Raw genomic sequence first — 27,984 nt, 5'->3', positions numbered from 1 at the left:
TAGTAATTTGATTATACTTTATTTAGTGACACTTAAAATCAAATAATATCCTGCAACTGGTTGTATAAGAGCTATGTACAAACGCGTCAAAGTTATCGAGCTTTCACACAAAGTTGTTGAGTTGTTTTACAAGTTATTGAGCTATTTTACGAAATTATTGAGCTTAATAATTATTTTGTTAAGCTCAACAACTTTATATCATAACTCGATAATTTTGTTAATAGAGCTCGACAACTTTGTAACAAAGCTCGACAACACTGGATAAATTGTATAATCCATTAACTGTTACTTCGTATCGTTCAAAAAAATTAAAATAAAAACGTAAAAAAATGATCGGGAGTAGGGAGTCGTTTGGTTACATACGGGAACTTACAATGCCTAGGAAGTGTCATATCACATGATTTTAGAATTCATGTGAATTAGAAAATGTTGTTTGGTTACATGTAGGCATTGTAATTCATGTAGGCATTCCCACTTACCTAGGGGGATTTAGGTAAGCAACTTCCTCCATTATGGAGGAATTGGAATTCATGGGAAGTTCCAATTCATGTGAATTGGGGTAACCAAACAACCTACCCATTTTGCAATTCACATGAATTAAAGTTCCTGTGTAATTTAGTGGGCAACCAAACGACCCCTAGGTATAGAGTTTAGACAAACACAAAATGCTCAACCCTTTAAGGCAGAATAATTACCTCCTATTTTATTACGCGACCGAAGCTGAAAATTACTCCGTATTACATTGTCTTCATCGTTACATAGAAATCCCTCTTTCCAAACCCTAAAATTTGGGGACAAAAAAATCACACTTCCAATTCCTGAAGGAAATCGAAAGATGGACGCGCTTCGAAAGCAGTTAGATGTATTAATGGGGGCGAATCGAAACGGAGATGTCACAGAAATCAATCGCAAGTACTTCGATCGTGATGTTTGTCGTTTTTTCTTATCTGGTCTTTGTCCTCATGAACTTTTCCAATTAACGGTACAATTTCCCCCCTTTTCAAACCCTAATTATCACTCCATTTTATCGTCTATGATCATATCTTCTGATTAATTGATTGATTGTATGCTTGTCGCTATTCGCATATCGTAAGTCGCAGTTATTGTGCTATGTTTATAGTAAATTCAATGACTTGATTGTCGTGAGTTCGATTAGTCTAAAATACGGTAATTGCTAATGTGGTTTTTGATGCTGATTAGTGTAAATGATAACCGATATCTTAGGCCTATTCAATGTAGTAGTGCATAGTGTGTGATGAATGACTAGCATTCTGAATTGCGCTGAATTTGTCGTAAATTCAGTGATTTGATTGTCCTGATTTGGATTAGGGTAAATGCTAACATACCTATTGGCTATTGATATTGGTTAGTGTAAATGATAGTAACCAATATTTAGGCCTATTTAATGAAATATGATACTATCCTTTTCCTTGGAGGAATGGATGATTGGAGGGTTCATCACCGAACCAACGGTCCAAACAAATTAGGTAATTGATAGAGGAAATTGAGGTGAAGTTAGTTTTCCTATGATTAAATCCCGACCATTGATTAGGTAATGGTGACTGAAGAGAGATGGAGAGAAAGTAATGTAGAAGATCATTTAATGTAGTACAGTAACTCATAGTGCGTGATGATTGACTAGCATTTTGAATTGTGCTATCTTTGTCGTATATATGGTTATTTGATTGTCTTGATTTCGATTAGGGTAAATACTAATGGTTGATCTAATTCTTAGGCATGATTATTTAAACACTCACTGTGTGATAATTGACTAGCTTTTTGAATTGGCATGCCTTCCCATGATAACCTAACTCACGTGGCTTTGTTTCATCAGAAAATGGACATGGGGCCGTGTCCGAAGGTCCACTCGTTGCATCTGCGGAAAGAGTATCCTTTCTTTTATGTGTTGATGTCTTTGTAATATATCCTTCTTGAGTTTTTAGGGTGAATTTGTGAACTTTGACCGTATTTATATTGAAAAGCATATAAAAGTGTATTATGAATTATGATACAAAAATGTTCACGTATGCTATCAAGAAATTTTTCATAAATTTATTTTTTAAAAGAAAGTATGCAAATGCAAAAAACTTGGGTCAAAATGTTATCTTGAAGATCGAAAAGGCAAACAGAAAGATTATAGTGAAAATGGAGCAACTTTTTTTGATGTATTGAGCAAATAGTATATACTTTTGGTCGATACTTAACTCTTTTCAGATATGAAGAGGCAAAGGCCAAAGCTGTTGATAACTATGATCGGGAGTTAGAGGATGTTATAGACAGGCTCATTGTTGAATGCGACAGAAAAATTACTAGAGCTCTTAAGCGTCTGTCGGAGGAGGATGCTAAAGCTGCTATTGCAATCTCTGTGTCTGAGGTCACACTGGTAATGTTGCAGCTCATAACATTCGTAGATTTGATTGGTATCTTTGATGTAGCAATGGTCCCTTTGTGGATTTTATCTTTTTACTTCATTTACAGACAGAAGAAGTTTCAGAGTTGTCCAAGCAGATAAAAGAGAAGTTGCAACAAGCAGATCTACTTGGTAAGTTCGCTTTTCATTTTTGAAAATTCTGGCTGTACTCTGTGTGTCTGTGTAAGTAGGTCATTGATTTGTATTCTGCTTCTTTTTTTTCTCTCCCTTTTTGTTGTTTCCCATTTTCCATAGATCCTTTGATCCTTTTTGTTTCTGAATTCAGTCATATGCTGTTAAAATCTGGGTTAGTTTTTTTTAATCTAGTGTAAGTGGTTTTTGTTCAGTTGTTTGATGACATATTTCCTTGTGTTTGTTTAGACCTTGAAGGCAAAACAGATCTTAAAATTCGAGTTATGGAAGAAATTGAGGAGCTGAGAACTAAAAGAGCTGATAAACAGGTTTGTCAATATACATCATACTTTATTATATGAAAACCTGTGTAAGAACTGTCAAGGTGGAAGTGGAGGCTGTAATGGTTATGTTTTATTTTATTGACAACCTTTCTCCCTTTTTGTTGCAGTCTATGCTTCTCTTAGATGCTTTCAACAAAGATAGAGCCTCTCTAATACAGTCGCTTCCTAATCCTCTTTTGGCACCCCTTCCTGTGGTTCCCCCTGATGCTCGTACACAAGAACTGATTAATGAGAAGTTGAAGAAGGCAGAGGATCTTGGTACGCTCCATATATTTTTCTTTTGTGTGTGTGTGTGTGTGTGTGCTCGCGCGTGCGCGCGCTCTCAAATCTAAGATTAATTCTGAATTATGTCGAAAACTTGTGTAATATACGGGGGTATTTAAATATAAGCTTATAGTTGTGGCAATTGTTACATATTTGCCTTTTATTGCATTTGAATTGAGAAAGAGGACCTGAGAGAATATTTTTTTGCTCTTTTTGTGTTCAAACTCCTTCTGATCACATGTACATTTTGCTCTACTGCTTGGTATAGGATTCTTGCTAGAAGTAGGGTCATGTCGGCTTCCACATTCTAATAATTTTGAACCTTATAGGTTCCGCACTTAGTCCTTTTCTCTTTGCTATAGTTATGGATGAGTTGACAAGGGATATTCAGGACGACATCCCTTGGTGTATGATGTTTGCTGATGATATTGTGTTGATTGATGAGACAAAAGAGGGGGTGGAGAGAAAGTTGGAATTGTGGAGGCAGACTTTAGAGACTCGTGGGTTCAGCCGAGCGGAGTAAGACCGAGTATTTGAGGTGTCAGTTCACTAAGGTGGCGGGGTTGAGATCGACAGAGGCGGGGAGTATTATTTTCGATGGGAATGTTGTTGAGGGTTCGGATTTCTTCAGATATCTAGGATCTATTATTCAAAAAGATGGGGAGTTAGACGGAGATGTGGCTCACAGAATTAAAGCGGGATGGTTGAAATGGAAGAGTGCTTCAGGGTTTCTATGCGATAAAGATATGCCCCAAAGATTAAAGGGAAAATTTTATCGCACGGCAATTAGGCCTGCCCTACTTTACGGCTCCGAGTGTTGGGCCGTGAAACATTGTCACATTCAAAAGATGGGTGTGGCGGAGATGCGCATGTTGAGGTGGATGTGCGGACATACAAGGAAAGATCGGTTAAGGAATGAGGTGATTAGGGAAAAGGTAAAAGTGGCGCCAATAGAGGACAAGATGATGGAAAATCGACTAAGATGGTTTGGCCATGTGAGAAGGAGACCTATGGGCCTTTTGATTAGGAGGTGGAGACTTGGAGAATAGAAAAGGTCCCTAGAGGCAGAGGAAGACCGAGACAGACATGGTTGAGAGTGATAGAGCACGATATGAGAGTTCTGGGGCTTGAGGAGAGTATGGTGACGGAGAGGGCACAATGGAGGGAAAAGATACATGTGGATTTTTAGTATTTGATGTTTTTTGACAGATTTAGTGTTTTATTTATTTATTTAATTTAAAGAAATTAATTTATTTATTTTTCTCTCCTTTATTACACACTTTTTCAACAACCACTTTCTTATAAATTTTACCTGGCCGGATCCTTAACTCTATTTTGGTTTTTAAAAATCGTTTTAACCTTTTCTTTCGATTTAAATTTTAAGTTTTTATAAAAGAAAGACGGAATTCGATTTTTAAAACCCCTAAGTTCACCTTGACTTTCCATTACATTTTCGTTCTCCCTTTTGTTTTTTATCTTCCCTTTTTTTTATTCGCATTTTGAGGCGTGCGTTCACCCATGGACGGTTCGAAAGGATGATTCATGTCAGCCGACCCCAAATCATTTTGGGATTAAGGCTCTGATGTTGTTGTTGTTGTTGTATAGGTGAGCAAGGCATGGTCGATGAAGCACAGAAAGTCATGGAGGAAGCTGAAGCATTGAAGAGGGTTTGCATCTAATAATTGCTTTACTAACTGAGTATTTCAGCTTTATTATCTTCTCTTTTGTACATGTCAGCTACCCTTGCCTTACTATATTACTATAATTTTCAGCTTGCTCCGAGACCCGAGCCTGTTGGGGATCCTACAAAATACTCTGCTGCAGATGTTCGTATCGTAAGTCGTGCTTTCTATCCCTGTACTCTCTTCGTGGCTGGGTCCCTTGAGGCAATGGCTTTTTTTCTTTGGACTGACTAGCCTGAGAAGTTTTGGTATCCCTTGTCACTGACAGACAGCCTCCAGTCACAGAGGACGTACTTTGTATCTCTAAAATTTTTAGCGTGTTATAGTGACATACTAACATAGTTTGGATTGAGATTCTCTGGTGACTTGTTGTGAAGCTTCTCAACTATTTTAAAATAAATTGTTTTGTTTCAAGATGTGTTTCTAGCCTATACGTATACATTGATTTACAGAGTATACTATTTCCTGATCTTTTTTTTGTTTTGTTTTGTTATGTTTTGTTTTATGTAGACCGATCAGAAGCTCCGTGTCTGTGATATATGTGGAGCATTTTTGAGTGTTTATGACAGGTAATGTAAATCCTTAAGTTTTCCATCATCTATGGAGTTTTCCTTCGGAAGTCCAAACTGCTTTCTTCAATGCCATTTTCTTAGGATAACATGAGTGTTTTTGGCACTGAAAATAATATGGCACTGGAGAGGGAGTTTGGCCCCAGTATTATGAGGATATATTTTGCAGCTTAAGAATGGGGGATTTTTATTTTATACTTATAGTTCATGCAGTTATTAGCTACATGTTGTGGAGAACTGTCTACAGGGCTTGCTTTGTATTGCTGCGTTTGTTATTTCTTGTTTGGTGGTTTTATAATGTATTGTTGTTTTCAGTGATCGTCGCTTAGCGGATCATTTTGGGGGAAAGCTTCATTTGGGTTACATGCAAATACGTGAGAAGCTGGCTGAGCTTCAGGTATGATAATATTCATAATCTCATTATTAGTTATTTCACATTTTTAGGGTGTGCAGTAACTTGGGTACTATCGTAGTATTAGCATCTCAGTAATGATGGCCTATGCATGGGAACTGGTAATTGTGAAGGCCTCAGGACCTATCTCGCCATCCTTCTATTCCCCCTCGTTTCTTTTTGTGAATTTGTACCATATTACTACAGCTTTCAATTTGAAATTAATTGGCGGAAAGGTGGGTAACACTTCAAATAGTAGGTGAATAGGTCGTTAACATCTAGTGTTGATCTAGATTAGTTGTGAATTTGAGAAAATTCTCAAGACTCTGCGACTATGTGATCCAGGTGCTGATTTGTGTATCAATTGTTCTTCTGTAAAGGGTTTCGGTTGAGCCATCTGTGAGTTCTTCTTTAACTTAGAAGAGTGATTATCGCATTATTTTAATCTGACTTGGCATTTGGCAACTGTTTAGATTCTCTGAGGTTGGTTGGGACTTAACAGATGATGGGTTATCAGTGCATTTGCTTTTGTCAAAAAGATATCGAATAGAGGATTTGAACTTGCAGCTCCAATTTGTAAGTGATGTAGATGTTATGTTTGAGTCTGAGGTTTACTGATTTGTTGAATTGTGTGTTTGTGGACTGTGATCTGTGATCATAGCTGCTACCTTCACTATGTTCTTAGTGTTATTTCAAGTTGCACACTTACACTTCTATTTGAAGTAGATCTCGTGTCATTCTGGTGTCTTTTCTTTTTTTTTTTTGGTAATCTTTGCAGAATGAGTTCAGTTTAATTATTTTTTTGCCTCCTGCATTTAGAATTTTTTAATCAAGGGTTACACTGTTAGATTTCATTCGAATATTTTAACTGGACCGTTGTCAATACTCAATAGGTTTATATTGTATCTTAACACTATGGCTTTGGCTTACTCTGAAGTCTGAACTAATGAGTAATGTCTGTGTGGCTATGCTCAGGTTTAGTGCTTTTTATGTTTTACTGGGTCTGATTCTATAGGTTTCTTATCCTAAGGATCTTACGGAGTACATTACAAGTTGTGAAGTTCATTATCATGCTTTCTCTTGCTTTATTTTTGTATTCATTTTATGCAGCTATTTTTAATTTTTTATTCAGCGGCCACAATGTGTAATACATGAGTTAAAATCAAGGCTGTTTGGTGTATGATGGCCGATATTTGTCAACTCCCAACCCTTTTTGGGCATGCTTCACTTTGTTTGGGTTTAATGATTAGGCTTTGATGCGTCTAGTCTACTAAATACTTCAACGTTTTTTCTTGTGTGATTTGTTCGGGTTGGATGAACTGCTGCTCTTTCTCCTCCCATTTGTTTTGAAGTGACTTATATAAATAAATGTGTAATCGCTTTTACTGCATCTTGATGATTGGGATTGTGTTCTGAGCCAGCTTTTTGGAAATGTACTAGTTCTTTGAAGCATCAATGTAAGTTTATATTTAAATTTTTACCATAGATATTCAAAGGTATGTATACTTCTATAGTGAATGTATATCTACTATTCTACTGGCAATCAATCTTGTATGTAGACTCAAGGGGTGATTATTATGTGAATGACTCGTGTTTTCAGGAAGAAAAGAACAAGAAGCGCAAGTTGATTGATGATGATAGAAGGTGAAGTTGCTCCGTTCTTTTCATTATTACTAGCCTTCACATCATTATTACTTGCCTTCACATTCCAACATTTGGCCTGATACTTCCACTTTAAAAATTCATAATTTTTCCCCTATCTTAATTTTTAACACCTTGTTGACAGGTCCAGAGAGCGAAGTCGTGACCTTGAAAGGGCTTCCAGCAGGGATAGAAACAGGGGCGATAGTCGTGAACAAAGGGACTATGACCGGAAAAGTAGAGACTATGGTAGGAATAATGACGGAGATCGTGGTTATGACCGTGATCGTGAAAGAGATAGGGAACGCTCCCGCAGTTATGACGCAAGAAGTAGGCGTCGGTCTCGGTCCCGCTCCAGGGATCGCACTAGGGATTATGGTCGTGATTATGACCGGAGCAGGTATTACTATATTCCTCTTTTTTTTGGTGATATAAATCTTTCATCTGCTTGAAACTTGTAGTATTGAGTTCACTTTGTGGCTCTCTTGGAATGGGAGTAACAATTACTGGAGTAATGGGGGTTAAGATAAGAAGAAATGGGAGGAGATGGGTGGTTAGTGGTGGTTGTAAAGGGTGGAAATATTAGGTGGGGAGTAATTATTACCTCCATATGGAGGTATTATTACACTATCTTCCCGATTTCTATCTTCAACCTCCACCACTTTCCTCCATTTTTTAGTTCATTTAAGGTCCATTACTCAAGTAAAAGTTACCTCCATTCTAAGCAACCCCGTAGTTGTAAGACACTCAGGTGAAGTTGAACAGTATTCTCCGTGACATTTTTTTGTGAATAATGTATCTGCTAGTGAAATAGTGAACTAGTGATTCATGACTGCAATGCGATTGCGGGTCTTGCTTGCATCCTACCACATTGGGTTTTTTAGGATTCTTGTCCCTTTCTCCTTTAGTTATTTCAATAAAATCTTGCGCGAATCTATGGGAGATTCTTTGGATTATACTCCTTGGCCTCATTGAAAGTGTCGCTTGGGAATCAACTCGAATGTATGCAGTCTGACACCTGTTAAGTCTAAATGACTTGATGTTCTACATCCTTACTAGTTACTACCCAATACCCATGATGAAATCGCATTGGCGCTTTCATGGCAAAATGACACGTGTTGACGTATTTGACATTAAAATGAAGCACAACTAGTCTAGCGATTCTTTTAGCATTATTCCTTCGCAATCTAGAATTTTACCTTCTATGCTGATGAGCGGTGATGATCTTCAGCCAAGGTTGTCATGGTTGTTGATTAGTTACTCTTTGTTTAGTTGTCTTTAATTGTAATTCTGGTTGTTGCGTTTGCAGGCGGAACGATCGAGAGCGGTACTAAATACTAGATGTGTATCCGCTTCTACATCACCTGCCCTCTACCCCCCTCCCCCCTCGCTCCCTCCTCCCCTTTCGTTTAGGCAAAACGTAGCAAGACGATGGTGCCTTGAACACATTATGTTGTGAACTATGACTTGTATGAAGTAGTTTTCTTGGTTGAAAAGAGGTTTAACGTTCCTCCAGCCACTTTCAATTGTATTCGTGGAGACTTAACTAACGACACTTTCAATGTAGAGTTTGAGACTAACGACACTTCGATAATAAAATGTTATAACTAAAGTTGTCATTTTTAACATAAAATTGATGGCAACATTTTATCCTAAAATATTTACATTTTATCATAAAATAGTCACATTTTTATTCGTCTTATTTCAGACGGAGAAGGTCTTTGAAACAAGAATTTGCCATTTTCATTTTTTTGTCATCACGATTTATATTCCGATTTAGTATAGAAAGAAGATGAATCATGCATTTTTTTTTTTCTTGGAAAAATGAAAAGCTAATTCGTAACCTCACGCCTTGTAAATCACATGGGGGGCATGCACACAAGATCATCATTGTGGAAATGTGTGGCATGCGTGATACTAAATTTGCTATTGAAGAAAATCCAATGTTGCCTTCAACAACTATGTAGCCTTGATTCTACAACTACTAGACAAAGCACGTGAACACTAACAATTAGTAGAACCTCTCCATTTCTTTTTACAATTGGTCTTCCTTGTGACGGGTTACCATTTGTGGCGGATATTTTGTGAGTTAAAATGGTAACAAAATGGGTTAGTGGAGAAAAGGGACCACATGAATAGTGTTGCAGAGAGAGAAAAAGTGGGTACTTTGTGAGGTAAAATGGTATCCGTCACTCAAGAGTGACGGATATGTGCCGTCACAAACAAGAATTTGTGTTCTTTTTAATGAAATTGAGGCTCCATTTCTTTTTAATGGTCAAGAGTTTATTGGATATGATCTAACGATCCGAGTTTTATCACGAAAAATAAAGGAAAAAGCTATCAAGGAGAGGAATGCAATATAATATTCCAGAGATGGAAATGAACTCTCCATTTCTTTTGGGAAATTGAGAGGATTCATACTCAATTCAAATGGTTTACTGTAGCAACTAATCGAGATGGCAAAATTGACCATATCCAATCGTCGATTGCCACTTCGGCCAGATAAAATGAGACTACTCTAATCCGAGTTAATCTGATCTAACCCGGCTGGTTTTAAAACTAACCCGATCATTTTAACATAATTATCTGTCTCGGTCATTTGTTTATCTATCTTTTTTTGGGGTCTTATTCATTTGTTTATAATGTTTCTAATAGGTGTCTTGTTCACCTGTCATTCAATATTTCAATGTCAACCGCCACAAATAATCTTCTACTTTTTTTTTTGAGGGAAAATAATCTTCTACTTTTTCCCTGCTATGGATGATAAACTTTTTTAGTGCAATAAATATCACGTCAATCTTGTTTTAAAGAAGAACAAAACTATGGAAAGAAAATATATTATGGTTTCAACATCAATTATATTGTAATGCTACCCATCTATTATAGATGGGTGGAAAGAAAATATGTTGAAAGAACTAAAGCAATGAAAGGTTTTAGGGGAAAAAAAAAATCTTAAATGAGTACTTTAAAAGAAAATTATGATAACTTTAAAATAATCTATTTTACAAACTTGTGATTTTATATCTTGAATCTAATCTAAATATAATAATTACTCGTAAAAAAACCATAAATTTAGTTTATAAAGAAATATTTGTAAATAATTTTGAAAAAAAAAAAATCTATAAACATAAACATATTCTTTTTTTACAATCTCGTGATTTTATATCCATATCGAAAAGAAAACCTATATATCATATAGTATATTATTAGTATCATACAGAGTACAATATTCGCCAATTTTTTTTTTTAAAACAACACTATCCGTTTTAAGTTCAATACAGGTTAAGTATAAAGAATAACAAAATGTTTATCTTATGCGTGCCCTATGCAAGTGGATGCATATTTGATCTGTTTAATCTCAAAACGAATACTCATCCCGCCTTAAGAGAAACTTATACAATACTCCCTTCGTCCCGACAATAGTTATCTATTTCCATTTTGGGGGTATATCATTCAATTGTTACGGAGTATCTATTTCCATTTTTGGCAATCTTTTGTGGATCACATTTCATTACATGTGGGGCTATGCGATTTGTGTGGTACAAATTCATTCTTACTTCTTTTCTTAATCTTTATGCAAAAAAACAATAGATAATAATTGACCGGAAGTATTTGCTTATATTTTATGTTCCCACAGAAATGCTATAAACGCGTATGCCACATGGTCCAAATCACATTTGGTCATTTGTTTACATTCCAAAAATACATGGTTGCTTCCTAATACGTTCGTTACTTAACCAAGTCTATTTTCTTCTTCACTATTTCTTTTTTCTTCATTTCCTCAAATCAAATCCAAAAAAACTAAAAAATAAAAATAAACGGAAGCTGGTCAAATTGGTCAATCAGCTTCCTCTCCCAAAAAAATTTGAAAAAATTTGAAAAAAATTTGAAACTTTGAATCTGGGTTTTTGTGGGCAATTCTTAAATCACAGAAAGATTGAATTTTGGAGGTAGCATGATGAATTTAAGGAAAATAATGGTGATGGGTTTGTGTATATTGCAAGTAATTTCAATGGTGTATGGTAATGCTTTATTCAAAGTTGAGCATAAATTTAAAGGAGAAAGGAAAACAATAAAAGAGCTTAGAGCTCATGATCAATATCGCCATCGCCATGGTAGATTTCTTGCTACCATTGATCTTCCTCTTGGTGGTAATGGTCAGCCATCTGATGCTGGGTTTGTGCTTTTTTGTTTTAATCCTCCCTTTTTTTAATTTTTAATTTAAGCTTAGTTTGCAAGTTTTCTGTTAATTTTGTTAATCTCAGAATTTGCGGGAGCTATTGAGGCACTGTGGTAATGATGTTGATGTTATTGTTGCTGTTATGATTGTGTTAGTTTGCAAGTTTTCTATTGTTTTCTGCTAATTTTGTTAATCTCGGAATTTGCGGGAGCTATTGAGGCACTGGGGTAATGTTAGTTTGTGCTTATGGTGAATTGGGTTGAGTTTCAATTTTGAATGCATTGATGTATTAAGGATTTAGTTATATCTTCCAATGGTATTACCATTTTCATTTAATTTTTCTGGTGTATATCATTCGGTTTAGTCCGGATTTGAGCAGGGTAGGACCACTTGGGTGGTAAAGCTCTTGCTCATGAGTTTGTTGCAATTCTAAGACCTCTGCTTAAGCTAGAACAACCCTTTACCAGTTGATCTAAGTGCTCACTATTTTTGTGGTAGTGAGGTGTATAAGGAGATGAAAGTTTTAGACATGTGAAAACTTTGACGAAATCTGAGATTTTAGGGGCTCTAGACATGTGCTGGGTTTGTGCTTTTTGTTCTAATCGTCTCTTTTTATTCTGATTTTAAGCTTAGTTTGTAAGTTTTCTGTTGGTTTTTGCTAATTGGGTTAATCTCGGAATTTATGGGAGCTATGGAGGCATTGGGGTAATGTTAGTTTGTGTTTATGGTTAATTGGGTTGAGTTTCAGTTTTGAATGCATTAATGTGTTTAGGATTTAATTATATCTTCAATGGTATTACCATTTTCATTTTATTTTTTGGTGTATATCATTCTGCTTAGTCCGGATTTGAGCAGGGTAGGACCACTAGAGCGGTAAAGCTCTTCCTCATGAGTTTTAACATTGTTGCATTCCCGAGACCTCTGGTTAAGCTATAACAGCTCCTTACCAGTTGATCTAGAGGCTTAACACTATCGTTTTATTGAGGTGTATAAGGAGATGCAAAGTTGTAGACAGGTGAAAACTTTGATGAATTCCGAGATTTGTAGGGGCTCTAGATATCTATTTTTGTGTGGAAGGATTCATGCTTCATGATATAGAGAGACATGTCCATGCGAGTTAAACGACCAATCTTGGAAGTAGTACTCACTGATTATTGTCAACGCCTAGGAGCAGTGAATTAATTGCTGGAAGCCTTGAGTTATGCTAATCCGCGAAAGTAGTTATTAAACCCCTTAAGTTTGCTAATCCAATGGAGCTGTCAGTCAGTATCTGGGATAGCAGTTACATATATAAATGAGAGAATTTATTTTCCAACTTATTTGTTTTCCTAGATTGATTTAGTTTAGGAGAAGTGTAATTAACTGAGTCTGGCTAATGTGTATCTAGGCTCTACTTTACCAAAATTCAGCTTGGGAATCCTCCTACGGACTATCATGTGCAAGTTGATACAGGAAGTGATGTTCTTTGGGTTAATTGTGCTGGCTGTAATAATTGTCCGAAGAGAAGTGGGCTAGGAGTACGTTTCCTGACTTTTACCCGTAATTACTTGGCCCATTCATTGTTCATAGTGCTTTCAAAATTTCAGTAAAGCTTGTCAACGAGTTATGAAATCTCTATCTGTGACTAATGTTAATGTTATTTTCATGCTACAGATAAAACTAAATCTTTACGATCCAAAGAGTTCATCTACAGCCAACTTAATTAATTGCGATGAAAAGCAGTGCGCCATGATTTACCAGGGCATCTTATCTGGTTGTGAGTCACATATGCCTTGTCTGTATGAAGTTACATACGGAGATGGGAGCTCAACTTCTGGTTACTTTGTTGAAGATACATTTCATTATGATAAAGTAACTGGCAATCAGCAAACTACAACTGGAAATAGCTCTGTAACATTTGGGTAATTAAAACTTCTTTTACCGTTGTCCCTTTATCATGAACAGTTAAGATGAAGCAAGTTTTGAATGTAGTTAACGAGCCTTCCGGAAAAACGAAAATCATATCTATTTATCTGGTGAACTTCTGTACATTTTTTACCTTAGCAACATATACTTTGGAGGGATTGCCATGTCTTGTAGCTGTTTCTTTCAAAAACAGTTTAGCCATAGGAGCAAGAGGAAGCTTAGTAGTTAAAACTCGGGTCTATCATAAATTTTCTTGCAGCTTTGGTGATAATACAATGCTTCGTTTGTACTGAGACATCATCATTCTTGTATCATCAGTTTTACCTTTTATGAGACTCAATTGTTGGGTCTTAAGGCTATGCGTGGAGTTATGATCTTGTAAGCACTTTTATTGGGTTATAAACTTTTTATATGTTCAAGTATTCCAACCCTCGGGAGCTCTCAATCTCGAGTAACATCTCAAACTACCTAGTCCAAGTTTTTTTTTTTATCCCCAACTACATTTGGTAAATAAACAATAGAACTAAAGAATTCTTATTTCTTTAAAAAATAACTAAGCCAAACTACACTGCGTTGAATGTCCCTGATGAAGTCACCTATAAATCCAAGGTTTAGCTATAAATGTATTTGTCTTCAAATTTCTTATGTTTTCAATCACTTCCACTGAACGCTAAAGTCGGATATGTTTCTCTGAACATGGTTTTGTTTTCTACTTTTATGTTAAGCTATATAATGCTGTTGGTGGTTTGAAATTACACCTTTTTTCTTTGTCAGGTGTGGGTCTAAACAATCTGGTCAGTTAAGTTCCTCTGATGAAGCACTTGATGGGATCATTGGTTTTGGACAAGCAAACTCGTCTGTGATTTCCCAGCTTAGTGCAGCCGGGAAGGTTCAAAAGAGTTTCTCTCATTGTTTGGACAATGATGACGGGGGTGGAATCTTCGCCATTGGGCAACTCGTTGAGCCAAAGCTAAATACTACTCCGTTAATCCCAAATCAGTATGTGATGTCGTCACTCACTTTTTGTTTTTTGCTTAACAAATTATTTATCATTTATGCTATCTAAACAATTGTGTGAATTTGGATATTTTAATGTTTTAGTTTGATAGTCCGCGTTTTCTTGACTTACATATACATGCTGTTACTTTGATTCCATCTTCCTAGGACAGTAGGACATAGTCTGGCCTTATTTATAGGACTGAGATATTATGTTGGATGGCTAATGAGGAGTATAAACTATCAGTGGTAGGTGGTGCCGTGGTGGTTATAAAAGCATGCTTGAGAGTTCCACTATCCAAAAAAGGATATTGATATTGGCATATATCCACAAGCTAATCATTTATTGCAGTAAGCCTAGGAGTCAAGAATTGTGCACAACCAGACGACTTATGAAATTTACTATTTGCTAAACGTCTGGGAACAACTTGAAAACGAAACAACGTCTCTCATGAACAGCTTGGTTCTTATTTGGCATCGGAACTGAAAAATTCTCTTCTAGTTGTCAGGTTTTCTAATATTTTTTTTCACGGTCTGGAGACTTTATTAGTGCAACATTTCATTTTTTCTTGTTTACAGTTTTTAGTTACGAGATTGTGACATCTTGTTAATTATGATAGTGTCTTATTATCATTATATGTGGAATGCATGTCAGAGTGGTCACTTGACTACCGAGTTCTGTTTTTGATTATTTTTTTTGCATGTTTAGTTAAATTCAAGTTTCATGTTAATATTGTAATTAGACTGCTACTACCCTCTTAGGGCGCATTACAATGTTGTCATGAAGAGTATAGAGGTGGCTGGTGATGTTCTAGAACTTTCTACAGATTCCTCTGGGAGTGATAGAGGGGCAATAATCGACAGTGGTACAACTCTGGCTTATCTTCCAGATGATGTTTATAACGCAATGGTTAAAAAGGTGCGTGTCTTAGATGGCCTTTGATGCTACTGGATATGTCATATGTCATTTCGGGGGTTTAATGATCATCTGCTTCTGCGTTTTTCTCTGTTAAAAAAAAGCAGATTCTTTCCAAGCAATCAGGACTAACGTTACACACTGTTCAGGACCAATTCAAATGCTTTCGTTACACTGGAAAGTATGTTTCTGTAACCTTTTATTTTGATTGATAATCCCTTAGGCTTGCATTGAATACACATACTCTAGAATACGTTTATTTGGCTCATTTTCCGATACTTTGCTGCCCCTACTCTCCATCTATGCAACCTAAACCAGCTTCTTTTGTTTGGCACGTGTCCATGAGTTAGGGCAGCCAACGAGGCATGGCTCGTATTGTCAATGAAAAAACATTTTTATAGGACACGACGACTAAAAATTAAATGTGTGAGACCGTAATTTGTGTTGTAACTTGTAAGAGGAAATTCCTTCTAACATGGGAGAGATCCCAACTTGTATTCAAGCAGATATATGTAGTAAAATGGGTTACACACTTACACCTCTGTGATGCTCCTATGTCCTACACAGATCGCTTTTTGTTGATTAATTTCACGGGTTACAGTTCTTAAATGTTTTATTTAACTATAGATTTATGTTGCTTTCGTGCATACTAATCTATCTTTAACCTTTTTTTTTACTGTGTTGCAGTCTTGATGATAATTTCCCGAGTGTTATTTTCCATTTCGAAAATTCCCTCAAATTGACTGTATATCCTCACGAATATCTCTTCCCGCTCGGCGAGGATGTAAGCATACCACCTTTCTATAACTTTTAGGTGCAAAAGAAGATATCATGTGTGTAGAGTTAACAACTTAACATATTAATTGATAAAATGTACTAATTGATGTCCATCTAAATTTACACTTTTACAGGATCACAAGTGGTGTTTTGGTTGGATGAGCAGCGGAATGCAGTCTCGAGATGGAAAGGATGTTACTATTTTGGGAGGTACAGTTGCTCAACTAATTATAGAACTAATGTGGTTTTTTTACAAACGGCAAGTGAAAAAAAGCGTGTTCTGGAGAACCAAGAGGGATGACAGAATTGATCGTATTCTCTTTTCTTTTCTCTATGAACTGGCTCATTTTTGGTTCCCACTTTGCTGCAGATATTGTACTGTCTAGCAAACTTGTATACTACGACCTCGAGAACGGAACTATTGGCTGGACTCCATACAACTGTAAGCATACAACAATTTTGTTGATGATTTTTCTGGTTAATGAAATATAAAAATAAACTAATATGACATGGCCAAATAATCCTTTGACGCAGTATCTACGAGTAATCTTTTGTTGTTGGTCATTAGGAAAAATAAGGCTACGTATATTTAGGCCTGGAAAACGCGTAACTTGTGTAGGATCATTTCATTCATGCTTCGATTTGGGTATGCGTTGGGTCAGGTCGGGTATGTTTCTGGTGTATTTATCATCAGCTTATTTCAGGAGAGGTAGTACCATTCGGCTCCTGTCAATTTTGACAGGTTTTTGTATATCCGACCCCTTACCCTGTCAATGCTGCCATAGAGTCATAGACGGGTAGCTGTCAGACATTGGAGTAAAGTTCAAATGGTCCATAGCTTTTACAGTTGCCTCTCGAGCTTAAACTAGTGAACGGTTTTGACTCAGTCGGTTGCGTCTTCGCTCTAACGGTCCAAATGCTATATTTCAGGCTCATCCAGCATCAAAGTGAAGGACAAAGTTACAGGAGCTGTGAATACTATAGGCGCGCATGATATCTCCTCTGCTAACTCGATTTCGAGCATGAGTTTTTTGTTTCTGTTTGTGCTATTTAATCTTTTTTTTACAAGTCATTGATCTTTACTCTTCTAACAATTTTTTTACACCAAATGGTATAGAATTGTAGCTAATTCGACTTTCGACTTCATTCAAATTTACATGTAAGTATAATGGTTTCCTCATTATACATCTCTGCCCTCGGGTGTAAATGTGTGACAATATTATCCTCGGATATTCAAAGAGAATATGACCAAAAGAAAACCTCGGTATGCATTTTAAAATAATGAGGAATCATTTTAAAAGGACAGTATTGTCAATTATGTCAAATATACAAAACGATTATAGATGAAATGTCAATTCCTGCTTGTGGCTGTTGCAAGCTTGTGACGATTTACAACCCCTTTTCTCTTTTGCATTATTTAAATCGGTTGTGAGATGTCGCAAGCTTGCAAATTACAAAGTTGCCCTCAGGTATTGTACTACGAAGTACACTATTGCAAGGAATAGTCCAATCTGGTACACATCCCTTTGGAAGTCATCGTCCCTTTGGAAGAACTGAATACACAAAGCAAATGAGTCATGTCAGCAGATTGCATTGCATTTTGTATTGTGTGTCGGGTACTCGGGTTTGATCTATCAAAACTTGACTCGACACGAAAAATTTGTTGTGGATGTGACCTAACATAAAACTGGAAAACGTGTAGAACCTAACCAACCCGACCATGATTACAATTCGAGTACATCTCAATGTCGGTTTGTCGTACCAAACTCGACAAGATAATCGAACCTAATGCTGAATTTAAATATCTATTTATCGAGAACGCATCAGGACTAATAAAATGATTAAATACAAACATGCTTCAACGCCTCAACAATAACAAAAATCACACCCACTTAGAAATTGACCTGAAATGACCTGAACTAAATCCAATTGATGCAATGTGTAATGTTAACATGAGAAGATGTGAACCTAATATGACACAACCTGACTTAACCCAACCCTTCTGAGTTTTCACCTTAACATCTTAGCATGAGATCGTCTTTTTACTTTACGATAATACTTAAAAACATAAAATTACCTTAGTAGGATCACCAGAAGGGTCAGGGTACACCTCAACATCCTCCTTAGGTATCGAAAATTTGCTCCCAATCGACTTGATCGAGTCAACGACATCTTTCCCGGCTTCTTTGGTGGCAAACAGGCGGCGTGACGCCCAAAAGTACGCTTGAGCAATAGGCGACGACTCGGATAAATCCCATGTTTCTTCATGCTCAATTACTTGTCCACTAATTTGGTTTAAAGTGAATTTAGAATTCACCTTAATCACTAATTCTCCTCCAATGCTACCTAAGATTGATTTTGGTTTTCCTTTGAGAGTCCATTTAATGTTTAGGACACTAGTTGATAACATCACCATTTCTTGAACTCCCTATTGTATAGATTAATTAAGTAATTAGAGAATGTGTTAATTAAGAGTACTTACTGTTTGTTCGCAAATTCTAGAATAAGACGGTCTCACACCATAAGACAATCCTCTTCTATGAAAATTCATTCAGTTATTGCTATCAATAAAAGAGTTATTTTTATACAAATGGATCGTCTTACCGTATAAGACCGTCTCACACAATAATTACTGTTGATTGAAATGTAATTAGTACTTAGTAGTAGATTGAGCTTAATTACCACTTTAGTATTCTCAAGTGTTTCAGTAACCCACAGTGGCCTCTTGTATTTCTCCCTTCCTGAAAAACTCCTCACTGGATCCTGTAATTAAATCACTCAATGGATTAATTAATCGGACGATATAAAACGGTCTACTAATAATTACAGTCACGATCAACAATAAAATGGCTTTCCTCAGAAAAAAAAAAGGTAAATTGAGTCAAATTAGGTAGAGATAGACCAATATCCCATTTTAGCATGACACAGGATTGGCACGATCCAGCACAGTACAGCACGCCATAGGCTGTACCTAGGCCGAAATTTGAGAAAGACTAAAGGAAAACACATAATCAGGCTCGAAAAAGGTAATCTTTCAATTCTCAATAAACTTAGTGAGAAACCGTCTATTTGTGATTTAACAAATAATTAAGTCTAGAAGTTGAACTAACAAATCAAATTCAATTACACTAGAAAACAATCAAACAAAAAGGAATTGTTTTTTTTTTTTTTTTTGGCAACGGTAAAGAAAGGTTCATTACATAGTGCTTAGCCGACTCTGAGCAGACCTTTATTAGTACATTATCCGAAATAGAAAATAAACTAAGAATGGGGTTAGCAAAAAGAAAAGGCTTCTTGAGGGGACGATCCGGGTTTGCCAAATGAGCGAATTCTTCTTTTCTCTTCTTCGTCAGCTGGGCTTCAGAGGAGTACCTGCAACAAGACACACTTACGCCTCGAGGACGTAGAGATTTACGGGAGAAAGACCTACTTGTAGAGCAAGTAGATACATTGTGTCTCGGAGATTCATCCCCTAGCCTATGATTCTTCTTGATGTTAAAAATTCTCTTCGTCTCACTCACTTGACGATTACCTGAGGGATTCCTGCAAACCCTACGTGTAGGCGAGGCACGTGACTGTTTACCAAAGAGAGGAATCTTGCACTTCTTACTTGGATCTTTATGGGCTTGGAAACAAAAAGAGGTGTTGGCCGTGTCATGCACCAAAGAAACGGGTAAGCAGAAATTAGGGGCGACAACCGTATGGTCTCCTTGGAGGATTTGAGAACCAGAAGGAGATAAGTCGTCACAAATAGAGGAGGAGCTCGAGTTAACCACCCCAATAAAGGACTCCCTCGAATTAACAACATGAATCCCATTGATGGCTCCAGAACAAGAAACCGTGTCTTCAATTACCGTGTCTTCAATTACCGTGTCTTCATTTACCACCTCCGTCTTCGGTTTCCGCTTTTTAGAGCGTCTCCTCCTCTTCTTTCCCTTATAATGATCTCTTGCAATTCCTCCCTCCTTTGTGACGTTGTTATTAAGGATCCGAATTGTCATAGTAGACAAGTCTCTTTTATTGTAAAAGTTCACCTTACTACCTTGAAGCATTTTTTGATAAGCTTGTCCGGAGATCCTTAGCCTTGAATTTCCTCCACCTTTTCTTGAGAACTCATGAACCGAGTTTTTAGGAATATACTCGTTTTCACCTATTTGAGAGTCTTTGTGATTGTGATCCAACTCAAAAATAGGAGAAGAATTTCCTTCGAGATTTATAGGATTACCATCGTCCAAAATGCAGGTATCCATGAAAGTGGAGTCAGAAAGGGGAGAAACACAAGAGCCACAAGAAGACCCCCCATTATCCTTAACTAAGGTGTCCACCGTATTTTCATCAAGGACAGGTCTTTTACTTTCCCTAGCCACCTCACATGACAACTGGTCCTCTATACTTCTCTTACCGTTATGATTAATAGCCCGTAAATTCTTGACAACATTCAGTTCTCTAAGGATATCTTTATTCTTAGGTTCAAGCATTGACGCAGTTTCAAGATCAGTTTGCGCTTCCATGAGCATATTAGTCTTCATACAAGCTATAGCTCGACGAAAAAGAGCCTTTACATTTTTTGGGAAGGACGACAAAACCAAAGAGGAGAAGTTTATAGCCGCCTCATACTCATGGAGTTTATTAGCGCAAGCCGCTAGATTCAAATTTAAAGATATTGCTAATTGCAATACAGAATCAGCGTCATAGTCCTCCATTGATTCCAAAACCAAACATAAAAGTCGACAAGCCATATCATAGCAGCCGCCAGCAGAGTCAAACATATTTTGCTTAAAAAAAGGAATTGTTAAAATATAAAACCGATCACGAGACTTCGATTGTACTCATTCCAATTACCAAACTCAAAGTCAAGAGTCCGGTATTATTTATTGTCACTACCTCCCCGTGTCAGGATTGGTTGGAGTTCCATGATCGGTTTTAGATTCTAACAGGAGTTAAAGAAGTATTACCTTATAAATGACATTAAGAGCATAAGTACCAAGGGCACGGTTGCCTTGTCTAAGCTCTAAGATGTCACGAACAAGTTGTCTAGCAGTCGATTCAACCAACGGACTACTTATGCATTCAAATTCATTGCATATTTCTCCGAAATCCATCTCGTCGACTATTTTATCGCCTTCAAATTCGTCATCCATTATTTTTGTCGACGTCTCTTTGTTTGCATCATTCGCAACTGAAACAATTATAAATATATATCGTCAAAAAATTAACGACTAACATTAACGTACATCTAAACAATAATTTTTATGTAAGTCGGTTCGCTAGCATATATGGTACGTACCATGTAGTAGGGGTAATGATCGTCGACAAGGGTTGACATGATTGGTCGAGACCGGGAATTTGTGGCTTGGGCGATTGTTGGAGGCTAAGAAAGTAGGGGTGGTGGTAGCGGTGACGGTTGAGACAAGGGTGGTAGTAAAGGTGGACATTTCTAATCTCCATTCTATTAAGTATAACCTAGAATAAGTTTTGTGTTTGCATGGCTAGCTTTTGGTTATGTGATTACAGTTTTTTTGGTATTTCTTTTAGATAAGGTGGGGGTGTCTAATATTGGGACACAATTTGATTTGTGGAGGGAGTGCCCTTATCTAGTATTTGGTGGGTCATAATTAGACCCGACTCGAGACCCCGAGAATGATTCAGAAAATGTAACCTAAACTTGTCCCGATAGATCTGATTTGAAGACTTGAAGTGACCTAAAATGGCCTGACAAGCCCAAAATGACCTTTTTTTTTTGGCAAAGACCAAAATGACGTAGGCCTGTTTTTTCGGCTGAAATAAGTTGAACTGAACTGAATGAAGTTAAACTGAACCAAAATCAGCTGAAATTAAGCCATAAAAAATAGGGCCTTAGTTAAAGCAAAATCCTGACCCGTATAACCCAAAGTAACCTAGAACGCCCGACCTAACATGACCCATCCGAAAATGACCCGACCCAAAAATGACCTGACCCGCACCCACTTTCTTCTCGGTTAAGCAACCGACCACATTCTAGAAAGAGGCAAGTAAATGCAAAACTTTTTAAAATGGATATTAATACTATAATTTTACAAAATTCATTGCTAACCAAGCTACTTGGAGAGGATTGCTTCCCAGGACAACTAATATAGCTGGGCAAGTCTCTCCTACTCAATTACAAATTCTGAGGACACAAATAGCAAAAGAAAAGCAGAAGCAGGAGTATAGGTTTTTATAAAAGAAAAATCTGAAAGCTTAGATCCAACCCGACCAATCCGAATGTGAACCAGTTGGGTCATCGTCTTGCTTGGGGCATTCTTAACCATTTTTCCCGGGTGTGAATCTCGGCAGATTCAACAACGTATTAACCCGAGTAACTCCTTCTAATGCTGAATAGTCCTCGAGTAATAACATGTCATCTTCTCTGGCATCCTCATCCGCGTCGTCGCTTGTATTCTGAAGAAGGATACCTCTTACTGTATTCACGGGTATTGTCCGGTCAACGCCAGTTGGTTCAGGAGCCACTCTCTCAGGTTTACCGATAAGTGCTTGCTCTACGGCAGCTGTCTGCTCTTTGTCTTGACCGTTGGATGCAGATGATAGATTGTTAGTGTCGGAGTCGAGATAGAGACAGACGACGGCACAATCATCGATTTTGGAAGTCGGGTATTTTAGTTTCCAAGCTCGAACCGCTGTTTCAACCAAGGATCTCGCAGCAGTGGATCTTGAAGGGGCTGCAGCTATTATTTCAACAACCTCCTTGTTGGAAAGCACATCCCAAATCTGTCGACAATTGCCACAGTAACGGTTAATAAGCTCATCCTTGTCAGTGATATTTTTAAATTGGATCGCGCCATAGAATACCGAGGTGGAAAATTTTCAAAAAAAAGAAAAGGCTTGTAGTTGAGTCTTACCCCATCGGTAGCCAAAACAATGAACTCATCCTTGTCAGTGAGGCGCCTGTATGACACATCAGGAACTGCTATAAGACCGAAATCCTTGAGGCAAAAGTCTCCAAATGCTCGAGCCATAGCAAGTCCAGGGGAATCGTTATTCGGCAGCCAAACACGGGCAACATCGGGTTCATCTCGAAGTGCAAAAACTCGCCCTCTGCATTTCTTGATTCTCTCTTCTTCAGCTGTTGCCAATTATTTAGCACAAGTAAAAGATTTAGCAGCAATTTGACAGGAATACCAGCCAGGTAATAATTAAGCCTAAATTACACGGTAAAAAAAAAAAAACTATAGTTGTGGCACAGCAGAAAAAGCAGAATGGACAACCAAGGAAACCGAAACTGATCAAGGCAAGTAAACATCATTCCATTCATATTCATGACGACAATTAAGAACTAAAATAAAACAACTAGCTCTTACAGTCTACTAGTCTTAAAATGTCGAAAATCATGAGTAGATAGATACTTTTGGACCATTCGTGTAGACAGTCTTGACTGGACAGTTCAAAATCTGAATTCACGAAATGATGGAAAAATATATTGGACAGGAACCACAATAGCAGGCTTATGCCTTACCCTATTACCGGTCCTAAGTCCTAACAAAGATGATTTAAGTCTTCCTATGCTTGACTAACCTGCTGCCTCATTAAAGTTCTTTTGCCATAAAAAATGAATAATAATTGATAATGGATATATAATAATATAGAAGGAAAACAAAAACTAATGCCTCTATACTGGACAAAAAACCAGCTAATAGTTTGATGCTAGTTGTTCATGAAACACGTCTGCGCTTACATAAACAACAATCAAGTCTAAACCATTTATTTCCAAAAAGATCTGAGTAAGAACCATACAAAAGCAGTATGGCCAGGACCCCCAAAAAAATCCAAATCCAGGCAAAAGTAAAAGACAAAACAGGCAAAACATGGCCTGTTTTGTGATTATGAAACTATTACATCCAAACTGAAGTACAGAGGATTGTGGTTTATACGACTATAACACGTAAAAGCTTGACAAATGGCACAGGACAAAACATTAGTTCTAAAATATATTCCCTTTGCCAATGAAAAACTTCCAAATTCTTTTGCACCGGATTTAAGCAACAGACTAAGAAGACGGTGTAATTGCAAATTGTGTAAAGATGAGGATCACGATTCACGAACATAACGACCCAAAGAAAAAATTCAAGAGATAAGTTTATTCACCGACACCCAAAAAAGAAAACCAGAGTTCATTTACGGATAGTAAGAGATTGTAGAGACGAACGGGAGACAAACCTGGAAGATTTGGCTTGAGATCTACAGTCAACTGAATAGCACTTAGAGAATTGTCGTTATTTCTTGTCCCTAGCACAGCTCTTGAGTCACCAACATTTCCCACAACAAGGTCTTGCCCCTGTTCATTAGCAATTACTGAATTAGAGTTTTAAAACACGTTTTACAAGATGCTGGATAGTATTAGCAACTTCCGCCTGAATTACTAGCTTAAGGATATGTATATGGTAAACTGAATTTTTTTGGATATTAACTCCGCAAAGGAAATATTCCTCACACCTGCTTGATAAGGGTCACGGCTGTGGTTCCACTACAATAGCAATCAACACTTGGATGTACTCTCAATTCCCGGTCCATGATCTTGAAAGCTTTCAAAAACGATTCTTTAAGAACATGGAAGATGTCCGGTTGCTTGTCAATATCCTCGACATCAACTGAAGGCCGGGATTCTTCATCGATAGATATGAAAGAGGTATCTTCAGAGTTTAGGCTACTTGAATTGATGCTTACTTCCCGTAGAACTTCATCTTTCACATTTGCTTCCCACTGAGAATTTAGTTTCTGAGGAAGAGAATCTCTAACTCTCTTAGCAACCATATGGCCATAAGGCCCGTGGCCATCGAAAACCCCACAGAAAATGGTGTCACTTCTTGAGCAAAAATTCTGAAAATTCAAATCATCTAGATGAATTAGTAAGCATGGCATGTGAATAATATATCTACCACGTGACAAAAAAAATTAAGCTCCCGAGAACAAATGGAAGTATCTCATACTTCATTTCAAAGTTCAAACGAGGCATAATAGCAATCCCAGGTTTCTTTAGGTATTCAGAAAGAACAGACAGCATATCCAAACAACAAAGAGGTTATAAAGATGGTAATGACAAAAGCATAGAAGAAAAGTAAAAAAGAACACTTGCAGTCTACAGTAACAAGGAGGCAGTTCAAGGAAATAGTCTGTGTCTGGAAGATGATGCGGGTAAAACCGCCACTTCAAATACAAATGACAAGAATCAACATTTTTTACTTAGAGAGGGAGCGAAGTTGCTTCGTAAAAACTTTTTTTTAACCGTAAATTCCTATAAGCTACCGGGTATATTTACAAATCTAGTGACAATTACATCTTAAAATTTCACAAGGATACAGATCAGATTGAACACCTATTAAAAAAAAGAATCGTCCAAAAGCATGACTTTGTAGATTATTGTTAATATCATCTACCACTAGAAAATGTAAGATAATGATAAATACGTCTGATAAAACAAATTTTCAAGATAAAGCTATAATTTTATGAAAAATATAGAAGAGGCTCAATAAACACAAATAGTTTAAAGGTACCTAATTATGGATAAGGATAAAATCATTACTCATACTAAAGAAGTGCTCAAATAGACAACTTGGGTTGGGGCCTTGGGGGTGATCACTTGACACCTTTACAATACCAGCCATCCAAATCAATCAACAATCAATAATACATTTAAAATACTACTTAAAAACGACGCTCAAAATATCCTAGGACGAAGGGAAAGAGCACAAACAAAGAGCAACACTAATATTGTGGGCTGATGAAAGCGATACCAAGTAAATGAATAAAAATGATTCAATAATCTCAGATGCCCTTCCATGGAAGGAGTCAAAATGTTTTATTCCGACTCAAAATGATTGGATAATCTCAATAAATGAAATCTACTTATCCGGTAAGCCTTGCAAACCGATAGTACTCAAACAAATAAAGACACAGGAAACAATAAGGATAACTCTCGCAACCGCATTTCCAATCTAATGCAATGAAGATCAACAAACATCATAATGGTCAAACAGGCATTAAAAAATTAAAAAAATACATAAATAATAAAATACAGGTAAGGGATGTTGTACCTCCCAAACAACCATGGCATCCTGGTTGGTCCCTTTTCTACCCTGCTGAGTAAACAATGAGGCAATTTCGGACGAGCCATTAAAGAACAATCTACCAGGAATTTTAAGAAGATATTCATCCTTCTTAAGATCAAAGGAAGAACTCCGAGAACCCCATCGTTTCTTAGAGTTCTTCCTCCTTCGTACCCCTAAAGAAGCCGAAGGAGAACCCGAGAGAGGACTCCTGGGTTCTGATGATAAACAGGAACCCATTCTCAGGGCCCTGATTATATCTACTATGCACTCCAGACCAGCTATACAATCACACCCTCTATTTTCGATTGAGGAAGCCGTCACAACGAATTCTAAATACCCTATTCTTCCTTTTTATCACCACCAATTCCACAATTCAACCCTATATACCACCAATAAAACCACAATTATACTACCAAATGTTCAAATTCTCCGAAAATCGATACGCAATAATATCAAACCCTATAGAGAATTTATGCTTAAATTCCTAAGAATAAACAAAAGCATATAATTCTCAAACAATTATCACAACAACAACAAAGAAAAGAATCCAAGTAAACACCCTTTTTTCTTTCTTCCTTTCTTTCAAAAGATACAAACTTGCATAAAGTAAGAGATCTAATAATCTAAAAGCAGCTAACTTTTAGTACTAAATTCACAAAAATATGCAACAAAAATAACCCTAATCATAGAATCATAAAATTCCCCCTTTCTGAATCAAATTCCAAACCCTAATCACAGAAAACAACAATAATCAAACAATTAAGCATCTACCCATTTCAGACATTCATAATTCATTACAACCCAGATCAAATTTAGATTCCAAAAGTGTGTGATGAGTGTAATTCGCTCAAAATTAATCCATTTTTTTTTATCTAGAGAGAGAAAATTAAGGAGAATTTGGTGAATTGTGAATATACCAAAGAAAGATTCAACGATTTTTGAGAAAATTAAATTGAAGATAGAGAGAGAAAGAGGAAACAGTGATGAGTGATGACCATAGAAACGCAATTTTAACACAAATTTAGTAGGGAGAAACTTTCTCTCTCTAAATAGTATCCTCTCTCTAAATAATGTTTATTTTTATTTTTTTTATTAGAACTAAAATAATGTTTATTAGTAGTATCAACCATTTTAATATAAAATCGTTTTACATAAGTAAAATCTAGTGATTATTTACCGCGAAAGTGGTAATTAGGCCCCTTAACTCTGTTCAATTGTGAAATTAGGCCCCATAAGTTTTATTTGGAGCAATCAAACCCCTTAAGTTTCACCAAAAGTGAAATTCAACCCCATTTTCATAATTTTCACCAAATTCTTATATTAATATCACTTTTAATACAATTTATCAAATATAAAATATATTTTTTATAATTTTAGAACTTTTATATTTATATTAAATATTGAGAATTATTTTATTTTGAATTTTATAATATATAGACAATTTATTATATATGTATGAATGTTATATAAATTATAAATAATTTACTAAATATGTATGTAAAAGTGTTCTTCAATGATTAATAAATTATGTAAAAATTCGTAAAGTTGCAATTAGTAATTTTTAGTTATTTAATAAATTATTTAATACCAATATAAATTGTTTTTAATTAAAATTCTTGTGTAAATTTAAAAAATGGGGTTGAATTTCACTTTTGATGAAACTTAAGGGGCTTGATTGCTCCAAATAAAAGTTAT

The 27,984-nt window shown here is 36.5% G+C and overlaps 4 protein-coding genes across 5 annotated transcripts; 2 read left to right on the top strand and 2 right to left on the bottom strand.

The window, feature by feature from the left end:
* Window positions 1-656: 656 nt before the first annotated feature.
* LOC141657735 (uncharacterized) lies at window positions 657-9,045 on the top strand. 2 transcript variants are annotated; one of them, XM_074465069.1, is made up of 13 exons: window positions 657-982; window positions 1,835-1,887; window positions 2,215-2,383; window positions 2,479-2,542; window positions 2,792-2,871; window positions 2,994-3,144; window positions 4,756-4,817; window positions 4,923-4,985; window positions 5,343-5,401; window positions 5,717-5,798; window positions 7,393-7,436; window positions 7,579-7,833; window positions 8,743-9,045. In XM_074465069.1, the coding sequence occupies exons 1-13, from the start codon at window positions 836-838 to the stop codon at window positions 8,765-8,767; spliced, it is 1,254 nt and encodes a 417-aa protein (XP_074321170.1). In that variant the 5' UTR covers window positions 657-835; the 3' UTR covers window positions 8,768-9,045. The 2 variants fall into 2 exon arrangements, with proteins under 2 accessions (XP_074321170.1, XP_074321171.1); XM_074465070.1 differs by lacking the exons at window positions 7,393-7,436; window positions 7,579-7,833; window positions 8,743-9,045 and adding an exon at window positions 6,138-6,838.
* Window positions 9,046-11,087: 2,042 nt separating this feature from the next.
* LOC141657738 (aspartic proteinase 36-like) lies at window positions 11,088-17,387 on the top strand. The gene is made up of 10 exons (XM_074465072.1): window positions 11,088-11,609; window positions 13,001-13,130; window positions 13,267-13,514; window positions 14,293-14,517; window positions 15,277-15,433; window positions 15,538-15,611; window positions 16,118-16,214; window positions 16,342-16,417; window positions 16,578-16,649; window positions 17,138-17,387. The coding sequence occupies exons 1-10, from the start codon at window positions 11,389-11,391 to the stop codon at window positions 17,281-17,283; spliced, it is 1,446 nt and encodes a 481-aa protein (XP_074321173.1). The 5' UTR covers window positions 11,088-11,388; the 3' UTR covers window positions 17,284-17,387.
* A 67-nt stretch (window positions 17,388-17,454) lies between these two features.
* Window positions 17,455-21,772, bottom strand: LOC141657739 (uncharacterized). Its single transcript, XM_074465073.1, has 5 exons — window positions 21,495-21,772; window positions 21,163-21,386; window positions 18,890-18,970; window positions 18,285-18,635; window positions 17,455-17,760 (listed from the first exon to the last, which is right to left on the bottom strand). The coding sequence occupies exons 1-5, from the start codon at window positions 21,640-21,642 to the stop codon at window positions 17,659-17,661; spliced, it is 906 nt and encodes a 301-aa protein (XP_074321174.1). The 5' UTR covers window positions 21,643-21,772; the 3' UTR covers window positions 17,455-17,658.
* A 448-nt stretch (window positions 21,773-22,220) lies between these two features.
* LOC141657737 (putative protein phosphatase 2C 33) lies at window positions 22,221-27,413 on the bottom strand. The gene is made up of 5 exons (XM_074465071.1): window positions 26,275-27,413; window positions 24,677-25,060; window positions 24,401-24,518; window positions 23,086-23,309; window positions 22,221-22,954 (listed from the first exon to the last, which is right to left on the bottom strand). Exons 1-5 carry the CDS (start codon window positions 26,524-26,526, stop codon window positions 22,490-22,492), a joined length of 1,443 nt encoding a protein of 480 aa, XP_074321172.1. The 5' UTR covers window positions 26,527-27,413; the 3' UTR covers window positions 22,221-22,489.
* Window positions 27,414-27,984: the final 571 nt, after the last annotated feature.

This window comes from Silene latifolia, chromosome 5 (genome assembly GCF_048544455.1).
Source record: "Silene latifolia isolate original U9 population chromosome 5, ASM4854445v1, whole genome shotgun sequence".
NCBI lineage: Eukaryota > Viridiplantae > Streptophyta > Magnoliopsida > Caryophyllales > Caryophyllaceae > Silene > Silene latifolia.
The sequence above is the reverse complement of the archived record's forward strand: the minus strand, read 5'-3'. Positions and strand labels throughout refer to the sequence as shown.

Bases quoted from the DNA above. Each gene is read 5' to 3' on its own strand.
- LOC141657739 (XM_074465073.1), bottom strand. From the start codon at position 21,642: ATGTCCACCTTTACTACCACCCTTGTCTCAACCGTCACCGCTACCACC. The intron at 21,387-21,494 runs GTACGTACCATA...TAATTGTTTCAG, and splicing joins ATCATTACCCCTACTACATG to TTGCGAATGATGCAAACAAA. The intron at 18,636-18,889 runs GTAATTAAGCTC...TCTATACAATAG, and splicing joins CACTTGAGAATACTAAAGTG to GGAGTTCAAGAAATGGTGAT.
- LOC141657738 (XM_074465072.1), top strand. From the start codon at position 11,389: ATGATGAATTTAAGGAAAATAATGGTGATGGGTTTGTGTATATTGCAA. The intron at 16,215-16,341 runs GTAAGCATACCA...ACACTTTTACAG, and splicing joins TCTTCCCGCTCGGCGAGGAT to GATCACAAGTGGTGTTTTGG. The intron at 16,650-17,137 runs GTAAGCATACAA...GCTATATTTCAG, and splicing joins TGGCTGGACTCCATACAACT to GCTCATCCAGCATCAAAGTG.
- LOC141657737 (XM_074465071.1), bottom strand. From the start codon at position 26,526: ATGGGTTCCTGTTTATCATCAGAACCCAGGAGTCCTCTCTCGGGTTCT. The intron at 25,061-26,274 runs GTACAACATCCC...TTGAATTTTCAG, and splicing joins ATGCCATGGTTGTTTGGGAG to AATTTTTGCTCAAGAAGTGA. The intron at 23,310-24,400 runs GTTTGTCTCCCG...AATTGGCAACAG, and splicing joins TCTCAAGCCAAATCTTCCAG to CTGAAGAAGAGAGAATCAAG.
- LOC141657735 (XM_074465069.1), top strand. From the start codon at position 836: ATGGACGCGCTTCGAAAGCAGTTAGATGTATTAATGGGGGCGAATCGA. The intron at 2,872-2,993 runs GTTTGTCAATAT...TTTTTGTTGCAG, and splicing joins CTAAAAGAGCTGATAAACAG to TCTATGCTTCTCTTAGATGC. The intron at 5,799-7,392 runs GTATGATAATAT...TCGTGTTTTCAG, and splicing joins AGAAGCTGGCTGAGCTTCAG to GAAGAAAAGAACAAGAAGCG.